This window comes from Thermobia domestica, chromosome 10 (assembly GCF_964235325.1).
Source record: "Thermobia domestica chromosome 10, izTheDome1.hap1.1, whole genome shotgun sequence".
Classification (NCBI taxonomy): Eukaryota; Metazoa; Arthropoda; class Insecta; order Zygentoma; family Lepismatidae; genus Thermobia; species Thermobia domestica.
Genome location: NC_137463.1, coordinates 182055793 through 182074334, shown reverse-complemented (window position 1 = coordinate 182074334; position 18542 = coordinate 182055793). Strand labels below are relative to the sequence as shown.

The following is an 18542-nucleotide window of genomic DNA, read 5'->3' as shown; positions in this document are numbered from 1 at the left end:
ACTAATGACTATTTAGGAGTTTTTCCTTAGCTGAATCTCGTTATATTGTGTCTCCATTGTACGTAGAATAGGATTCGATTGCCAGTGTAAGCTCACAACTTCCGAAGTTGAGTCAACATCGTGAAAGAAATGGAGAACTATCCGAATAAAGTGGTAGCGATCTCTGGCGAAGAAAGACGAAAGGATTGTTTGATGTCATTGCACTGATCACGATCTTCTGGGTTGTGAATGTTTACCAGCTGGCATGTCCAGGCCCCTATGGGCTGTATTGCTGAGTTTAGATTTTAGACTAATAAACAGCTGTCTTTAGAAAATAACCTTGTAACACAAATATGGTAGTCATGAGTTCCGAACCATAGTGTCAAGTGGTATAAATCTCACTTGGGTGGTAAAATTTGTTATTAGACATTCGTGGAAATCAACTGCTCTGTTAAAATATTTCAGTTTTCTAACATTGTTATGCCTAATTATTATTAAGCATTAATAATTACTTATTATTAAGAAGAAGCTGAAAATCGAGAAACATGGAAGAAATATTTCAAGGTCCAAACTGAAAATTAAGAAGAAACGAAAAAAATCTCATCAGTCCCAGGACCGGCCAAAAGGCAGAATACTTAATAATAATAATAAGAAGAAGAAGAAGAAGAATTTTAAAATTTCGTTCTTGATTATAAGAATACATTATACATTATAAAAGTCGTATACAAAGAAATGTATACATCCTAGAAATAGTATATACATATCAACGAAATACCTTACTACTGTCAAACAACATTTGTACTGTGTATACATTTATATTAATTCTATAGACTGTCACGTCTTTTAATCACGTGGCTCCCCAGCTTGGCTCACAACGATGAGCAAACGCCAATGATTTGAGTATTCTAGTAGGGAATCGAACCTAGAATCACGCGAACAGGAGTCAAAAGTTCTAACCACAAGACTATGGAACCCCTTAGTATGACGTTATGCTTGAAATTCAAATGATTCTACCAAAAACAATTATCAACGAAATAGTTTATTACATCTCTAACACATTACATTTATACTGTGCATACATCTATATTAATTACATTATGAAAAGGAGTAGAATGACTATATGCCTGAAATTAAAATGATCCTACAAAAAGCATATTTTTCAACGAAATACCTTCCTATTGTCATGTATACGGGTAATTTTATTCGTGGGTGGAAGGAGGAGTCGCCCGAAGTAAGGAAGAAATACAATACTCTCCTATCTGATAATTGAAATCATGAATAAATTTTATTATTATTATTCTTTCTGTATATGTTCATTTTCGAGTTAATCATTCCATATCGGACTCCCGAAGAAAAGAAAAAACTATCGAAACAACTTATTGACCGTGCTGATAGCGACTACTCCCCGTCACGACACCGTTTTTCAGTTTTGTTAGTGTTAGGAAAAAGAAGAGTGAGAAAGAAGAGTAGCAGAGGGAGGCAGAGAAGAAAAGAAAAAGAGAAAGAATGAAGAAAGATAAAGGATTGGAGGAGAAAGGATTACTGGATAATTCAGGAAATATAGTAATGAACTTGAATGGTTATTAACGAAGGATCAATTCCGAAGTGATCCGGAAATAGACACATGTCCATAAATACGAGCCTGATCTGGGTCCAGGCGACTGCACAAGAGGGAGTTGCCCAAACCCAGCCCAAGCTAGGTGAAAATGGAATTTAATTGGTTGTAAGGTAATCCTGAATGGTAAATATTAACTATCCAGTCTCTGAACTCCATACTCTGAGATCGACCACACATATGAATTAGCTTGGCGAGACTTCTTTTTTGGAAGGAGAGAGTACCAAATTCTTTTCCTCTTTGATTCCTTCATTTTGTCACACTTCTTGCAACACAGATATTATAGCACAACGACAGTAGAATTTCCAGTAAGTGCACTTTGCAGTTCGTTTCAAGACTATTCTAAAACTCAAGGGTCACAAAATCACCCTCCCCTCTTTCCCTTTTCGAAGGGATCTTTCGGGGGGAAAGGTGAAAAATGTGGAAACAGTAGGATACAATTACTAAGAACATTTTCCTTCTTCCCTCACAAGTCTCTTGTTTATGGTCATTTCGTCTTGTGTGATAAGGCGGACTTCAGAACACAAAATTGCAACGCTCCAGATTCCCTACCCAAATTGTCACGCGGTTCGTATGTCAGTCTTCGAGTTTCTTCAAAGAATGTTACATTATCTGCTACGAGATCTGCAAACGATCTCCATTGTATAACTGCTATCTCGATAGAGGCAGTGGACAAAACTGAGGACAAAGCTGCCCAAAACAAGTTTTTGACCAAAAAAAAAAAAGGAAGAAACAGAGACAACATTTGTTTTTAGCCAGAAGCGCTCATAAATCACTACCACGTGACGCGAAGACTATTAGGGCTAGAGGTTCAGCAGAGAGCTCTCAATTCCTGGAGAAATTCTATCCTCTACGTTGCCAAGTGTAAACGGAAGTATACATTATAATTAATCTAAATTGATCTGGGGCATTAAATCAAAAACAGAAACCATGAACATATAGGTATTGCTGTTGGAAAATATCATGGAAAATTTTGAGACGGTAAGTGCAATACCTTGTTAAATATTCACATAGAAATATCTACGTGTTATCTTATAGGGATCCTGAAACACTTGCAAGTGGGTAGACATCCCCTTAAACATAATCAACTTAGGGAACATCAAAGCATAACGCGACAAGAAAGCAGTACATTGATCCAATTACTTTGTATTTACATTATTAGTTAATTCTTACAACAGGTCGAATATAAATACACTTCCTGGTGTTACAACCCACGTACTATGTTGTTGGACGAGATTGATAATGTTCCACGTGAGATTCGTGATCAGTACATGAGAGGAGTCAGTCGAACCAATTTGAAAAGGAAGATATAGGACTACTGGCGAGTTTACGGAAGGGGCCAATAGGGCCAAGGCCCTCTAACACAAGTAAAGAAAAGTAACAGTTTGGATTTGGAGTTGGATTTTGAGTTTAACGTCCCTTTCAGCAGCGATGCTATATGAGACCTGGACCTATTTATTAACGTGGAATCCGAACCACATGAGCTCCCGCCGGGAATCGAACCAAGGTCTCCCATGCCAAAGGCGCGTACGCTAACCGCTTAACCACGAAGGAGCTCAATAACAGTTTGGATAAACTTAAAGATACAATTCAAGATAGTAAGTTTCTTTTTTAAAAATGGAATTTTTACGTTTGTACCTTACATTTAAAATATGCACGAGAGAATGTTTAGCGTCTCCCTTTAGCTTATAACAAACACAGTTCTATTTAAGCAATCATATTCATCCGGCCTACGATAAAAATTGATAATTCCTAAATCGAAATTATCATGTTAAGTATGAGTACTTTCTCACAGTGCTACCAAAAATAATTGGGTCAACTAATGATGAAGTTTGGTTTCAGAACTTTTCCGATTCTCTAGGGAGAGCCTATACGCACCTGTATCTATGCAAAGGGCAGATGTCGAACATGTTACAGGTTTAACGGTATAAACTCAACATTGTTAACAAGAAAAGTCTGCAGTCCTAGACTTAAATAGTCTCTTTTTAAATATATCAAATCTACAAAATAGACTCAGGTTCTTTCTATATCAATGATTCGGTTCCTTTATAACCTCAATGGAACTTAGATTCACTCGGACACGGGCCGTGGCTCGTTATTCACTTATATATAAGGCTCGCTATCACAGAACCTCCGCTCAATTATTGAGCCCGAGCCATGCTCACGAGTTTCGACAGTATGTAATGAAATCAACGTGAGCAGACTATAATTATGTTACCTGCCTAACTCAGTCATACTTTTTGTAGAGATAGGTGATACACCTCATGGTCAGTATTAAGAGTCTTCATCCCGGCGAAATTAAAATACCGCTAATTTTACAGTAATTATGTGATATCTTCAAATAGATAAAAGATAATCGAAATGTGGAACAAGAGCGCCCTAGACAATATTATTTTACATGAGAAACCGTTATCACGATTCACTTATCTGCTTTCGATTTCGAGCCATTTTGAAAAAATCGGCATTTATTTTCGCGTTTCTAAACAGCTGAAAACGGAAAGCCGCTAGATGACTTGTCATAATGGTACCTAATGCAAAATAATATTGTCTAGGGCGCTATTATTCCATATTTCAATTATCTTTTATCTATTTGAAGATATCACATAATTACTGTAAAATTAGCGGTATTTTAATTTCGCCGGGATGAAGACTCTTAAGATAGTATTCCAGTGTAACTAAACTAAACTCTTGGTGTAACAGACCTTAGGAAACCAGGGTCTATTAGCTGTTTTATCGCACTCGTGGTCAGAAAATCGTCTTCCTCCGCCCTTAATGTTGGCATTCTAGACCAGAGTTCACTACTACTTTGAAATAGCTCCCAATTATCCTCACGACGCTAAGGTTGAGCGCCACAATGCCAATACCATCTGGTGAATTCGAAAATGAAATGAAATGAAATCTTTGAGTTTTACGTCCCACGGTTATGCCGGCTAGGCTAAAGGAGACGGTGATTATGAGAAATGAATGAAATGGTGGAATGAAGAAAGTGGGAGGAAACGGGAGAACCCCGAGAAAACCCACGCACACGGTGTTTGTCCACCACAAAGTTCACTTGGCGGGGGCTGGGATCGAATGGTGAATTCGAACAATTGGTCATCTTTCCTTTGACTACACTGGACACTGCTTAGTTTCTCTCTTTGTTAATGTCGTCTCTAATTTGACATTCCCGTCCGACTAGGGCATTGGCATTCCAGTACGCACTCTGCAGTCTATTACTGTATATGTTGGATGAAAAAAAGAACTAGCCAGAAACTTATTGGGTCAGCTTCACACAGGCAAACAACTGGACATTGTAAGATGCCAACACTGAGAGGAAGACAGCGTGCGGTCAATTGAGGAGTATGACCACGTGCTGCGATGGACGTTCCGAATTTTATGGCAGATTTCCTTTCCTAAACTGAATAGGTGGGGCTGTAATCAGTAGCCTGTCTTGGCAGGCCTAATTGCCTTACCATCCGTCCACACTACCATTCAAAAGAACAAACGAACGAAAAAAAATGAGGGTGATGCCCACTTTTAAAAGGATCTAAAAAGGAAAAGGGAAGGAAGAATTTGAAGACCACGCTTCTGATTGTTGAGTCGTGTCTCTTTGTTTAGCTGCACCAGACGAAATTCAATAGAAACGCATATTTTGAACTTAACAAGTGATAGACTTATTGTACTGTAAAACTACTTTAAGCTTTGTACATGCTTCTTCGACAAGCTTTATCAAATTACAATGACGTTCTCTTGGACAGTTAAGCTGCAAGATGCCTAACGGGGCCAAATGAAACAAATGCTAGTTTTCTGTATTGACAGAGTAGATTATATTAACACTAATATTAATATTGTCCTATTTTGTTGGATTGAATTTTATGTTCCTTTCAGCACCCAGGTTATGTGGATCTACAGTTTAAAGTAGAATCCTATCACCGTAACATGTTCAAATTTCAATGCTCTTCTACCAGAAAGCGAAACCGGGATCTGTGCATGAAAGACGAAATGTTCTGATAGGGTCAGGGTTTAGTGACAGGGTCAAAGTGTCATCCAAAGATCCAACAAATCACAATGGAATTTCAGCATTACAAAGTGATACTAATCCAAAAATGCATTATTAATAATAATAATAATAATAATAATGACTGGTTTCAAACAATGATTTACTAGTAGTACTTCTATTACTACATTTATTTTCTAGTTTCATGTTATTGTTATTATTACTAGTTGTTCCTCCTAAGCTTTCGGTTAGGGGGCCGCGGTGACTCAGTGGTAGTGTGTTCAACTCTGGTGCATGGCGTTCCGGGTTCGATTCCAGTTCGCGCTAAGTGAACTTTGTGGTGGACAAACACCGTGTGCATGGGTGTCCTCAGGGTTTTCTCATTTCCTCCCACTTTCTTAATTCCACCATTTCCTTCATTTCTCATCATCACCGTCTCCTTTAGTCTAACCAGCATAACCGTGGGACGTAAAATTCAAAAATTTTATTTCATTTTCATTTCCTAAGCCTTTGGCTAGCTGTACGCTATAGGTTAAAGTCGTGCTTAAATAAAACCTGAACGCTAGCGCCATCTATTGCTAACAGACAATTAGACAATACAGATCAGCGGATCAGCGGCGCAAATCTGCCTTCAATATTGGGGAGGGGGACGGATAATCATCCCCATACACACACACACACACACACACACACACACACATATATATATATATATATATATATATATATATATATATATATATATATATATATATATATATATATATATATATATATATATATATATATATATATATATATTAAGCGGTGTTCAAAATATTTATGAAGTTGAAAACCAATGTTATGGAGGATCAGGGGCGCAGAGTTGTATTCAACATTGGGAGGGGGGAAGATTTGAGGCTTATTCTGGGGAGATCAATTTCATCGCACTTTCATTTGAGGCAATCAGACACAAATCATCACATTTTTGCCCAAAACACTCATTTGAAATCGGATTATTGGGGGACAGCTCCCCCAGTTCCAAGATTGGAGGGGACGTGACCCCTCACCCTCCCTGGATTTGCGCCAGTGATACCTATCGGGAGATTGGGCATACGGTTACTGAGACTCTTTTTTTTTTTTTTTTTTTTTTAATAAGGCTTAATTATTTATAAATATTTTCGCGTCGTTGTTTATGTAATCCGTAAATCATAAATACCTTCAAGTTTTCATATTAGCGTTACTGACAAACAGAGGGCTCTTATTGTTATAATAAGAACCATTGACGGTAATGATGCTGCCATTAATATTACTTTGTAGCGTCTTACATCTTGGTTGAGTGAGAACTAAAATAAACTCCCTGAAATGAAGCACTGGAGACCAATCGATTCACTCCTGTTTCGCCTACATTTCGCAAAAATCCCCAAGAAAGTCACCAATCGAATATATATATATCGTCCCTCTCGAGACTAAGGGCGTATCTAATTTTTTCACATTTTTCAGGAGAGTGTTTTAAAGTTTTTGCAGTATTTTTTTTCTGTTTATGATTTCTTCAGTTTAAAACTCACCGAAATGATTCCAGCTTGCTTAACTGCAGAAAGGACAACTCTTTTAATGTAGTATTGTAAGCTTGGAATATTTTAAACATTAACCCCTCATTTGTTTAAGAAAATGAGATAAGCCTTTTCGTCGTGTGAATGAAATCAGTTGCACGGTAAGTCTGATGAGTCACGCCACCTAGTGGAATTATGGAATAGATTTCTAATGTAGAGTATGGGCTTTTATTTTAGCTTTTTTTTTTGTTATGATATACAGGTTAATATTGGGAATATTTATTAGTTTCGTGCTGTCTTACGTGCAAGTATCCCAAAAACAATAAAACCAAAAAAGAACAAAATTCTCAAGGAATAAATATCTAAACTTATAAGTACTGTTTGAAGTTTCTGTTTAGTTTTAAACAGGTAATGATATTTTTTTAAAAATGTATTCATTTTTTAACATAATAATTGAAATAATAATAAAGAGCCTTACAATAACTCAATACTCATGAACACAAACATTTTTGACTGTTTTTCAGTGGATCAAAGATACATAAAACAATACGTGGTCTGGGGATTTTACAACAGGCGATACCTTGTGGCACTGGCTAGGTCGTTAGGTCTTTGAATTTCTCATTTGATAGTAATAGTGGATTCCTGCACGATCCTGACAAGTGCAGTTCCGTGACAGAAAGAACGAATTATTTGAAACTGATGGAGAAATATTCATCTTGCAAATGACTGGTTTTGAACATATCCAGCACTTTTGGTTTGTTCAAATCAGGGTGTAGGTAGTCCCTTTCCGAATTTTCCGGCAATAATGAGATTCTATGTGATGAAATCTTGATAAATGTTCTGAAATTACTTCCCTTCTTCGTCTATCTTCTTCCACCATTTTTATTGCCCGGCTTCCACGCTTATCTTTGGCAACAACTGTACTTTCTTTCTTTTCCAACGCAGTTCTCATTACTTTTTCTCATATACTTAAAAGTACCGGTATTTAAAAACATTGTCTTACATACAGAAATCTGATTTCTCTGTTTGGGGAGGAAATAGTAATTACTCATTGATGTTCTAGAATCACCTTTCTTGCAAGTCGTTTGTTTAGAGTCTTTACGGTTTACGTACCGAACAATGTATTCACGTTGTCTTTAAATGTCAATTCCGTACAAATCTTAAAAAATAAATAAATAAATAAATTTTAAAAAAACTTTTTGACAACGGAATTACATTTCCTACCTAGTTTTGTATAGGTTGTAGAATTGCATCTTTGTTACAAATTTTTAGAAGGCAAGCATAAAAAATGCTAGCTCGATTTATAATAATGTCAACCAACGCCTTCCCTTTCTTAAGAGTCTTCATCCCGGCGAAATTAAAATACCGCTAATTTTACAGTAATTATGTGATATCTTCAAATAGATAAAAGATAATTGAAATGTGGAACAAGAGCGCCCTAGACAATATTATTTGACATGAGAAACTGTTATCACGACTCACTTATATGCTTTCAATTTCGAGCCATTTTGAAAATCGGCATTTATTTTCGCGTTTCTGAACAGCTGAAAACGAGAAAGCCACTAGGTGATTTGTGATAACGGTACCTCACGCAAAATAATATTGTCTAGGGCGCTCTTGTTCCATATTTCAATTATCTTTTATCTATTTGAAGATATCACATAATTACTGTAAAATTAGCGGTATTTTAATTTCGCCGGGATGAAGACTTAAAAGAAGAAAAAGAAGAAAGAAAAGCAGGAAATTTAAGATCGTTTAGGGTTCAGGAACAAATATTTAAATGATACGGGAAACAAATCTCACAAGCAAACTATATTATGTTCTAAAGCACTGTAATTGACATAAAACTATTTACAAACTACTAAAATACAACAATGCAGAAGTAAGTAAAATGAACGTATCTCATAAAACAATAACACAACGCGCTCCAAGAACAAGATGAATAGGCGAATCTTGAGATACGCCTCTTTGTCTCGAGATAGTTTCCCTCGATTTCGCGTACGCCCTTTGGGTAAGTAAAACTATATAACTAAGGAATCAAAGCTCGTTGAAATACGCCAGTTATACCATCATGTAGAGCTCGATGAGACGATCAAGAAGGTAATCATAACTCATTTTCGATAATTTTTGAGATACGCCTGTTCGTCTCGAGAGGGACGATATATTTGTCACTATCTTCGAAGTTGAATCCCCTAGTTTATCGATTTTTCCCTCAAATTGGCAACACTGCGCTCTTATCCAACCGATGAAATACATACTCCTAACAATGATACATATGTAGATCCTCATCCACTACACTTGTAATACATTAAAATCTGCTCGAAAATAAACGCATCTTAAATCTATGAAAAATAATAATAAAGTTTGTACTTACTTTGACAATTCGACATGGCCGGCATTCTAAAGCTAAGGGAACTAGAGAGAGGATCCGCCCTTTGTAAAGGATCCAAAGGATTAGCGAAGTGGCCACCGAGGAACGGCCGCTGGCCAAAGGCAAACGCATGGAACTGCTGCTGTTGCCCTAAAAAAGAGAGCACTAAACATCAGCACTGAAACCTGTCCGTGACAACAAACATTATACACAGTCAAACATAGAAGGAAATTATCACTAAACATGTTGGTAAATATAGTACTTTGACAATTCGACATGGCCGGCATTCTCGAAAAATAAAAAATAAATAAATAAATAAGAGAGAGAGAGAGAGAGAGAGAGAGAGAGAAAGAGCACTAAACATCAGCACTGAAACCTATCCGTGACAACAAACATTATACACAGTCAAACAACCATATTGTCATTGAACACATCGGTTTAAATATAGAATGTTAGGTCGGACTGTGGCTGTTACTTTTAGCGACTTCTACTTAGGGGTGTGGTGAAAATCTGTTTAGAGGGTGTAAGTTGAAGGCGAACGGCCCAATTAACCAAGTTTTCTTTTTTTTCAAACGTACCGCTCGAACATCTGCAGAAGTCTATCGTAGCCATCCTTAATCGTTTACGGAAAATGATGGATAATAGTGATGCTTACGTGGAATTTCAGCAATGCATAACAATTCTACCATTGTATGGAACAAAATAGTTTTATTTATTTATTTTTTTTAAAATTTATTTTGTTTCATCGTTTCATAAAACTTGATTTAAAGTGCAAATAAGAACTCTGAACACCATGACAGTCCAGGACTTTCGGAAGTCATTCCGTGATTTACTGGATCGTTCACAGGTATAAGATTCCTACTTTCAATAAACTAGGTAAATTGATACCACAAGTAATTCATTTTTTCACAGACTTAGTCTCGTTTCTTAATTGCCGCACTGTGTATGATGCATTGTGAGACAAAAATCAGCCATCGTAGTTTTAAGTAAATCAACATTTAACTCACATTACATTTCCTTAAAATACTTGGATTCCACAACCACAGCCTGTAAAATCACTTTTATCTTAAGTGGAAAATTCTAAAATTGTCAATCTTATGGCGTTTAAGAGTGAAGCAAACAAACATATGTAGGTAATGGATATGCAATATGTATTTCTCTTTGTCTCTGTTTCCTTGTCGTTTGTGTTGACAGACAATATTGTTGCGCGAAGCCTTTTCGAGTTTCACAGGTCACGACCATCATATTAAAAAGGATTATGTATAAACCTTTCTGCGTTTCGGTTTACCTGCTCCTGTCCCACACCCTGTTTCTCTAAAGATAGGCTGTATTTCATCCAGTTGATATACAAGAAATGAAATGGAATTTTTGCTTTTTTAACATTTTATTTTAGGGATACTGCTACTTCTTAGTAACCGTTTTACATACTACGAACACTACTATTTTACAAATAGTATGCGAGTCACTACTAGAAGTATTTATGTCACTGTTAGAAGTATGTAAGTCACTGTTAAGATTGTGTGTCACTGTTAGAAGTACATGAGTTACTGTTAGGATAATGTGTACCAGTATTAGAAGTATGTGTGTCATTGTTAGAAGTATGTGTATCACCGTTAGGATTGTATTACTGTTAGAAGTATGCGAGTCACTGTTAGGATTGTGAGTGTCACTCTGAGAAGTATGTCTGTCACTGTTAGAAGTATGTGAGTTACTGTTAGGATTATGTGTATCACTGTTAGGATTGTGTGTATCACTGTTAGAAATATATGTGTCACTGTTAGAAGTATATATGACACTGTTAGAAGTATATGTGACACTCTTTAGAGTATGTACTACACTGTGAGGATTGTGTCACAGTTAGGGGTTTGTACGTCACCGTGAGGATTGTGTGTGTCACTGTTAAAAGTACGTGTGTAACTGTTAGGAGTATGTGCGTCACGGTTAGGAGTTTGTGTGTCACAGTTAGAAAAACAAACAATAATATATACAATTAGCTTTGCGGTCTGATTAAGAACGAACGATGTAATTTGATTTTCTCGAAAGCTGTACACTCATGTCCAAAATTATTGTCGCATGTCTATAAATATGTTGTTCTAGGAATATAATTTGATAACGAATTCTGCCGGTATTTCTTATAATGTTAGTATGTGTATAATCGGCAAAGACGTGAATGTAGCAAATTTCATGTCAAAAGTGCAGTAAATAAGAACAATAAAAGAAAATAAAATGTTCTTGTCCGTTTAGCAACATTTTATTTTACTCATTATAATTTTCGTATTTATAATTCTTTTCCTATGAAATTTACCCCAAATATACATTTCCCAATTATACACATAGTATCAGTATTAAAAGTACCCTGCAAAATCATTGTTAATTATATTCTTACAAGAAGACAGTTATAGATATGCGACAATAATTTTGAACATGAGTATACATGATGACTTATCCACAAGCATCTCATTTTATTCATTTTGATGTATGGTATGGATTAATATAATGTCTTATCTTTAGTGATTTTTGGGGTACATCTCGTTAGCCGTACAGTATACTATCATCTTGCTATTATATACTTTAGTATTATTTTCATTTTAATAAGTGGCACGCTTATCTATTATTATTATTTGTAAATTTAAAAAGTGATGTTGCATGATGACACCTATTAAAACGAAACTGATACTTTAGTATACTCACCCTAATTAGGCTGTTCATTACAGAACTACCAAGACGACAGTACACTATATGGTTAATGAGGTATAGCCTAGATATGCTTAGAGGTAAATTTTCATGCGTAGTTTCTGAGAACAGCGAGAAAATTAAAAGTTTATGGTGCTAAAATGTAGGTACGTCATTTGTTGCCGGTGATACTAGTTTTTTTCTACTAGATTTTTTTAAATGGATATAGGCCTACACATATTTATATACTCTTAGTAGAAACGCTAAAAAAAAAAAAAAAAAAAAAACATGGTTCATTTGGGATGGAGGTTTGTTTTTTCTTTAAAAAAAAACTACCTTTTTTAGGGAGTGGGGAACGAAAATTTTTGCTTTTTCCTTTATTGATTTTCGTTTCCAAGTACCACTTTGGTTTCCCTGTATTGGGTTCTGCAATTAAGGAAGTCCGTTTACAACATTCAATACTTGTGAGTCCTAGGCTTAATTCAGAGTTAGTTACCTTGATTATTTTTAAAACTGGCATTTCATTGATTCCCAGCAATTGTACCTTATTGCAAGCCACCATATCACAAGTGTCGTGTTGGTTGCCTAAACCATGAAAAACACATACAAGACAATCTTGTTATCGTATAACAATTCGCTCACATCTTGTTCTTTGTTCGGGAAACATTTTATTTTGAGTTTCAGATATTGGGTTAGAATTTAATGGGCCTACTAGTTCAATTTACATAATTAAAAGAATTTTTGGGTATGATCTTAGTTTAACAGGGTAGTAATTCCACAAAATTCCATCTTTCTTTACTGTTATATCGTTTCAAAATTTTGAAAAAAACAAACTTTTGGGTAAAGTTTTTAACTTTCTTACCCTCAAATTTTAACAACCCTAGTACATATTTTATGCAGTTATAATTAAGTTTTATATTATTTATAAACTATCTTCGCACGGGGAAAAAGAAAGGTTTTGGGAAAGCATTTGAATCCTCTTTCTCCCTCTTCCTTACGATACCAATTTCAGCTAAAGTGTAATGATAAAATTCCGTAATGTCACTCCTCACCTATCAGAATCCCTCACCCTTCTTATCTCCATATCGTTGAGAGATGAATTTGGACTTAAGCGGCATTGGGAGTGTCACTATTCATCTCAGCAACACCGAACAGTATAGATTACACATTAATATCGGTCGTTTTCGATTATTTCTTACATGTCTCCTTCGTGTCTTCATTGTACACAGTCAATGGTTTGCTGCAATCCCTACATGAAATTTGCAAACACACGTTCCACCTATGCACCGTCTATGACAGCAACCTTTTCAATAATGGCGTCCTTCAACTCAGGAATAGTTCTCTTCTTAGGCGTCGGCGGTATACCTAGTATTTAAAGTGCCCCATAAAAGAAAATTCGGGAACGGTGGCAGGTCGGGGGAACGAGTAAGCCACAGAATGTCTCCAAAATGTAAGATGATAGCCCTGAATGTTCCTCTGAGAAAGTTGCGATTGCAGTAAGCCATTGATCGTAATGGATGCCATCTTTCTGATGTTATATTCCGTAAGTAAGTTTGTAAGTGTCAGGGGTAATCAATGACAAGATATTTCATCTCAGCAGGGATCTTTCTTGTTTTGCTAAACGCTCCCTGTTAGTAGATACAAACCTTTGAAAATTGGCGTTGGCGGCGAGCCATCCTGTAGAAGATTGTATGTATTGTTGTTCATCTCCTAACAGTAACACACTGATCCAAAGAATGACACACACACTACTTGTGAAAATAGCTACAATTGCTGTGTCAGTCTAATCCTTATCAACACCAATAGCCTAATAATGCTCTATTGAAAAATCCATACAACTTCGAAATAGAACCAAATTCATTATATTGGAAGTGTTCCTACGAGTTAAAAAATACTATGTAGAAGTTTGTACGCAAGCCACTTCAAGTACAGTGCAAGTACATACAACAGAACGAAGTATAATACAAAACGACACGAAGAACAAAGAGAGATTAGGGCACACAGAAAGAAGTTTCCCGAAAGCTTTTTGGCCAATTCTCTCTGTCCGACTAATGTTCTGTTGAAACACACTAGTTTCTTTTCGACAATGAGAAAGTTTTCCAGAGAGAGAGAAAGAGAGAGAGAGTGAGTAAGTGTAGAGAGGGAAAGCTGGAGTAGTTTGTGTGGGAGTTGGAAGGAACATTGCTAAATCCAACTTCTAGAAACTATGTGACTCTCAAGGGATGAGACCGGAACAAGGAAATTTACTCGGGTGGCCACTTGTTTGTTGCATGCAAGCCTTTGCTTTCTCTCGGACACTTGTGTTACTTTTTCTCTCTGTTTCGGTCTTGGTATCCTTACAATCTCCTTCTTCAGGGAACAATATAGACCTATACTCTGCTCCAAAAATACTATGGGATTTATTCACTAACATACTACTAGAAAATATACGTAGAAAACAGAAAATATCAAATTCCTCAATATTAGACACTCTACTAGTGTATAAGGACAGGCGCGCACGCAGAAATTTTTGTTAGGAGGGATCCAAACTTTGTGGGGAGGGTCAATACTACAAGTCACTAAGAGCTCCTTCGTGACTAAGCGGTTTGCGTACACCTCTTTCGATTGGGAAACCCAGGTTCGATTCGCGGCGGGAGCTAGTGTGGTTCGGATCCCACGTTAGGCTATAGGTCTTATATAGCCTCGCTGCTTAAAGGGACGTCAAACTGAAAATCAAATCACTACAAGTCACTACGTCTATGTAGTATTGAAGGGCTATTATCCTACACCCGAAAAGACGATAAGTAAATGTAAAATACTTTTACCTATATTTTCAGGGGGGAAAATGATAGAATTAGATTGTTTTTATAAGAAAAAGAGTATAGATGAAGTGTCAGATCAAATTTTCATGCTACATTAATCATTTTCCTGTTAAACAAGTATAGTTTTATTGAGAGAGTGTACAAAAGTTAGGAGGTTTTGGGGGGTCCGGCTGTGATCCCGCGATGGTTGCGCCATTGACAAGAGATAGAAAGATGAGACATAGCTATACCAATCGACAGATATCATCGAGCTGAACCAGTGGCGTACGCAGAAGTTCATTAATGGGGGTTCAAGCTCCCACGTTCATATAATTTGAGGTGTTTGTCCTACATATTTTACTTTTGTATAATATCTTTCTTAAGGGGAGTTAAAACCCCGAAACCTTCCTTGCGTACTCCACTGAACTGAACAAAATGATGTGGACGAATATAAATCTTCATGCGTTATTTTCGAGAATGTAGAAAGAAAACAAAATATCATTGTAAACCTAAAAACTGATGCTATACGATAACCGCGCCATTTATTATTATCGAGTTACTGAAAGGTGGTCTCTGACAGATAGTTGCACATGTTGTAAATAAAACGATAGGGAGAATTGTTCGCCAATCACAGCGGTATTCTTTCACGCTGTTGCCAGTAGTTGAGACGAGTTGTTAAAGTCTTAATTTTGTCGGCAGAGCTGCTGTCGTTTGCGGAGCCTCTGGCAACAGCGCCTCCAATACTTTACGTACTGTACCCAACTGTCAGAAGCCACCTTTCCTTGCGCACACAGTAAGATGCAATGATACTGAAGTATACACGAATCAAGCTCTTAATTATGACATTAGCAAGACGACAACACACAGTATGGGTCCCTAGTTCGATCCCCGACCAAATAAATTTGTGGTGGACAACATCGTGTTCGTGGGTTTCATCGAGGTACTCCTGTTTCCTCCCACTTTCTCATTCCACCAATTTTTCCATCATTATTCACTTACTTTAATCATAGTCTCCCTGAGCCCAAAGGGCATAATCGTGGGACGTTAAACTGAAAGGTTTATTCAATTTTCATTCACAACACCAGTATGGCTAATATGAGAGATAGAAAAGCTGATCCTGATGATTAAGGCTAAATTTTAATTTCTGCTTTACTATATTAGGAAGACATAGAGAAACTAGTACAGTAATAAGAACAGGCGAAGAACCAATACATTGTTTCCAACTTAATAATGCGTATCAATGACCCACCCACTTTCGTACAACTAAGAGTATGGGATACAAGATAATTATTATAAATAGAGTTTGCCTATGAAACAAGAGTAGAAAATGTCTCGTCTCGAAAATATGTATTTAAAGTGATGTCCTCTCTCGGAAAGGATATCTATTTTGTTTCTATTGAAATAGCTGGATCGCAAAAAATTCATTTTTGTCTCGTTTCGTAAGCAGTTTTAATTATAAACAGAAAATATAGTTTTTTTTTTTGGAGGGGGAGGGCTATCCTAAGACATTGCATTTTATCGGTGCATTTGAAACTATCTCGAACCTCTCTGTGTCACAGTCAGATTAAAACTATCGGCGCACAGAGGTTATAACTACACACACAAATTGTGTTAAGTGAAATGAATTTTGAATAATTTCTTATGATAGAAATACTATATGGGTGACTTTTTTTTTTAACTAGGCATACGCCCAGACGAATAGAATGTGTTTCGTGACCCATTAGTAAGTAACACTGAGGAATAGGGCGTTGAAGGATCTGGGGCGAATCTATTTAAATCAATGAGACTTAAAATAGCTGAGTAAGTGTATGCGAACGAAGGCAGGCGAGTAGCTCATAGTGTTAGGGCACCGAAAGGGCTGAGCTGAACGCTATTTACAGTGAATGTGACTTAAAAATACATTGAGATTTGCATGAAGATATTAAGAGAGTTTATGAAAAAAATTAAGAGAAATTTAGTTTTAAGTCACACGATTATGTCCCATAAGGACACAGATATGTATGAATTTTTTTACGAAATGTAATTCCGGAACTTTCTGGTGTTTCAATATATCGAGATTACAAGATTCGTAGTCATGGTTAAAATAAATAGTTCCATATTAATCATTCTTTTTGCGGATCAGCGTCACTAAAAAATGTTGTTGTCTCATAACATGAATATAATTTTAATACTATTTATTAAATTTACTGTCTCCTAATTTAATGCTGTTTATTAAAACCAGGCAAAATGAAATTAGAGTAAGTTAATCTCTTTTCAATATTACAAAAAAGAAATCTGACATTAGGGCTCTTGTTTTCATATATTACTCGCGCCACTCACACTTGCTAATCGCGGTACTCTATCAAAGATAGAGATCGAAATACCGGAACTTTAAGTTATAATACCGAAATCCTAGTATTAGTCAATCTTCTAGGGATTAGGATACGTTTATATGCTGATTGGAGTTATTTCAGCAAATTGCAGATTGGAGTTCATGTCTCAGTCAGTATAACACATGAACTTACAGTTTGATATCCGATACGAACCAGATGCACCTCAGTTAACGTAATGTGAACCAAATGATTGAATCCGTGACTATATGCAGATGAATCCTAGTGACTTGACAAATAGTCACTCGGTTGCTTGAGAAATGTTGAGATATTCTTATTGTATTCTCATTACGACGTAGTTTCTCATTACCAACAGCAAGAACCAAACTCACTACAAAAGGTAAAATATGTAAACATGCTGAATTAATTCAACTGATCTCTTAAGTTTTAAGCCCGTTTTAACTTATTTCCAGCATTACCATCATGAGAAATTCACAGGATTTCTCTGCAGAATTTGAACAATATATTTAAAGGAACAAGAGTGAACATACGTGAAATATGTTTTATTAGTGTGTTCTCATTGCATAGATTCATGAGTCCCTAAAGATTCCACTCTTGAGGGAACATGAAGAATATGTTTTTATCACGGGTAGGAAGGAAGGAAAAGGGGTTTTACGAACCGGATAGCAGCGAAGCACAGCCTAACTAACGAAAAAGAAAGAGAAGAAGAAGAAGAGGCAAGAGCTTTATCATTCACTCTGTTCTCCTTCCCCCTCCCCTCCTCCCAAATCTCCATCCTTCTACACGAAAAGCTGGCGGGGGACTGAGAACGAAAATCCTTCACGGCTGTGATCCACGAACACTCCATACCTCGTCCAGCTGTAATTAATTAAACAAGCAATTCATTAGAGATTCTCATACCGAGGCGTTTGGGAAGGAAGATAGTAGTAGGGTCGGATGGAGATGTGCAAAGTAACCTGGTTCATCCGGGCCTTTTCCGAAAAGTTGCTTCTGCAGCTAGCAGTAACACACGGAAGCTTTGGTTCGGACAGAGAGGAATTGGACTCTCCTTGGTTTCACAGGAGAAGAACCAAGAGAGAGAGAGAGGGATACAAAGTGGGGGATGAAAATGAGAATGGTTAAACTACTCCTCACACCCTCAGCCCTTGTACTTCAACAAACAAAGCACTAAGTATATACCAGTGTGTGTTCCGTATATGTATTTCGTGTATATATGCATCACTGAGCCGCCACGCCACGCAAGAATGTAAATCCCCTTAACTACATAGTCAAACATACAAGGTACC

At 36.6% G+C, this 18542-nt stretch overlaps 1 protein-coding gene across 2 annotated transcripts in view; it reads right to left on the bottom strand.

The window, feature by feature from the left end:
* Positions 1-18542, bottom strand: part of LOC145662866 (uncharacterized) — a 224548-nt gene that overhangs the window by 53807 nt on the left and 152199 nt on the right. Inside the window, exon 3 of one of the 2 annotated variants that reach the window (XM_081728807.1) lies at positions 9477-9638. In XM_081728807.1, coding sequence (XP_081584933.1) covers positions 9477-9638 — 162 coding nt within the window. The remainder of the gene's footprint in view (positions 1-9476; positions 9639-18542) is intronic. The other variant, XM_081728808.1, reaches the window with a different exon arrangement.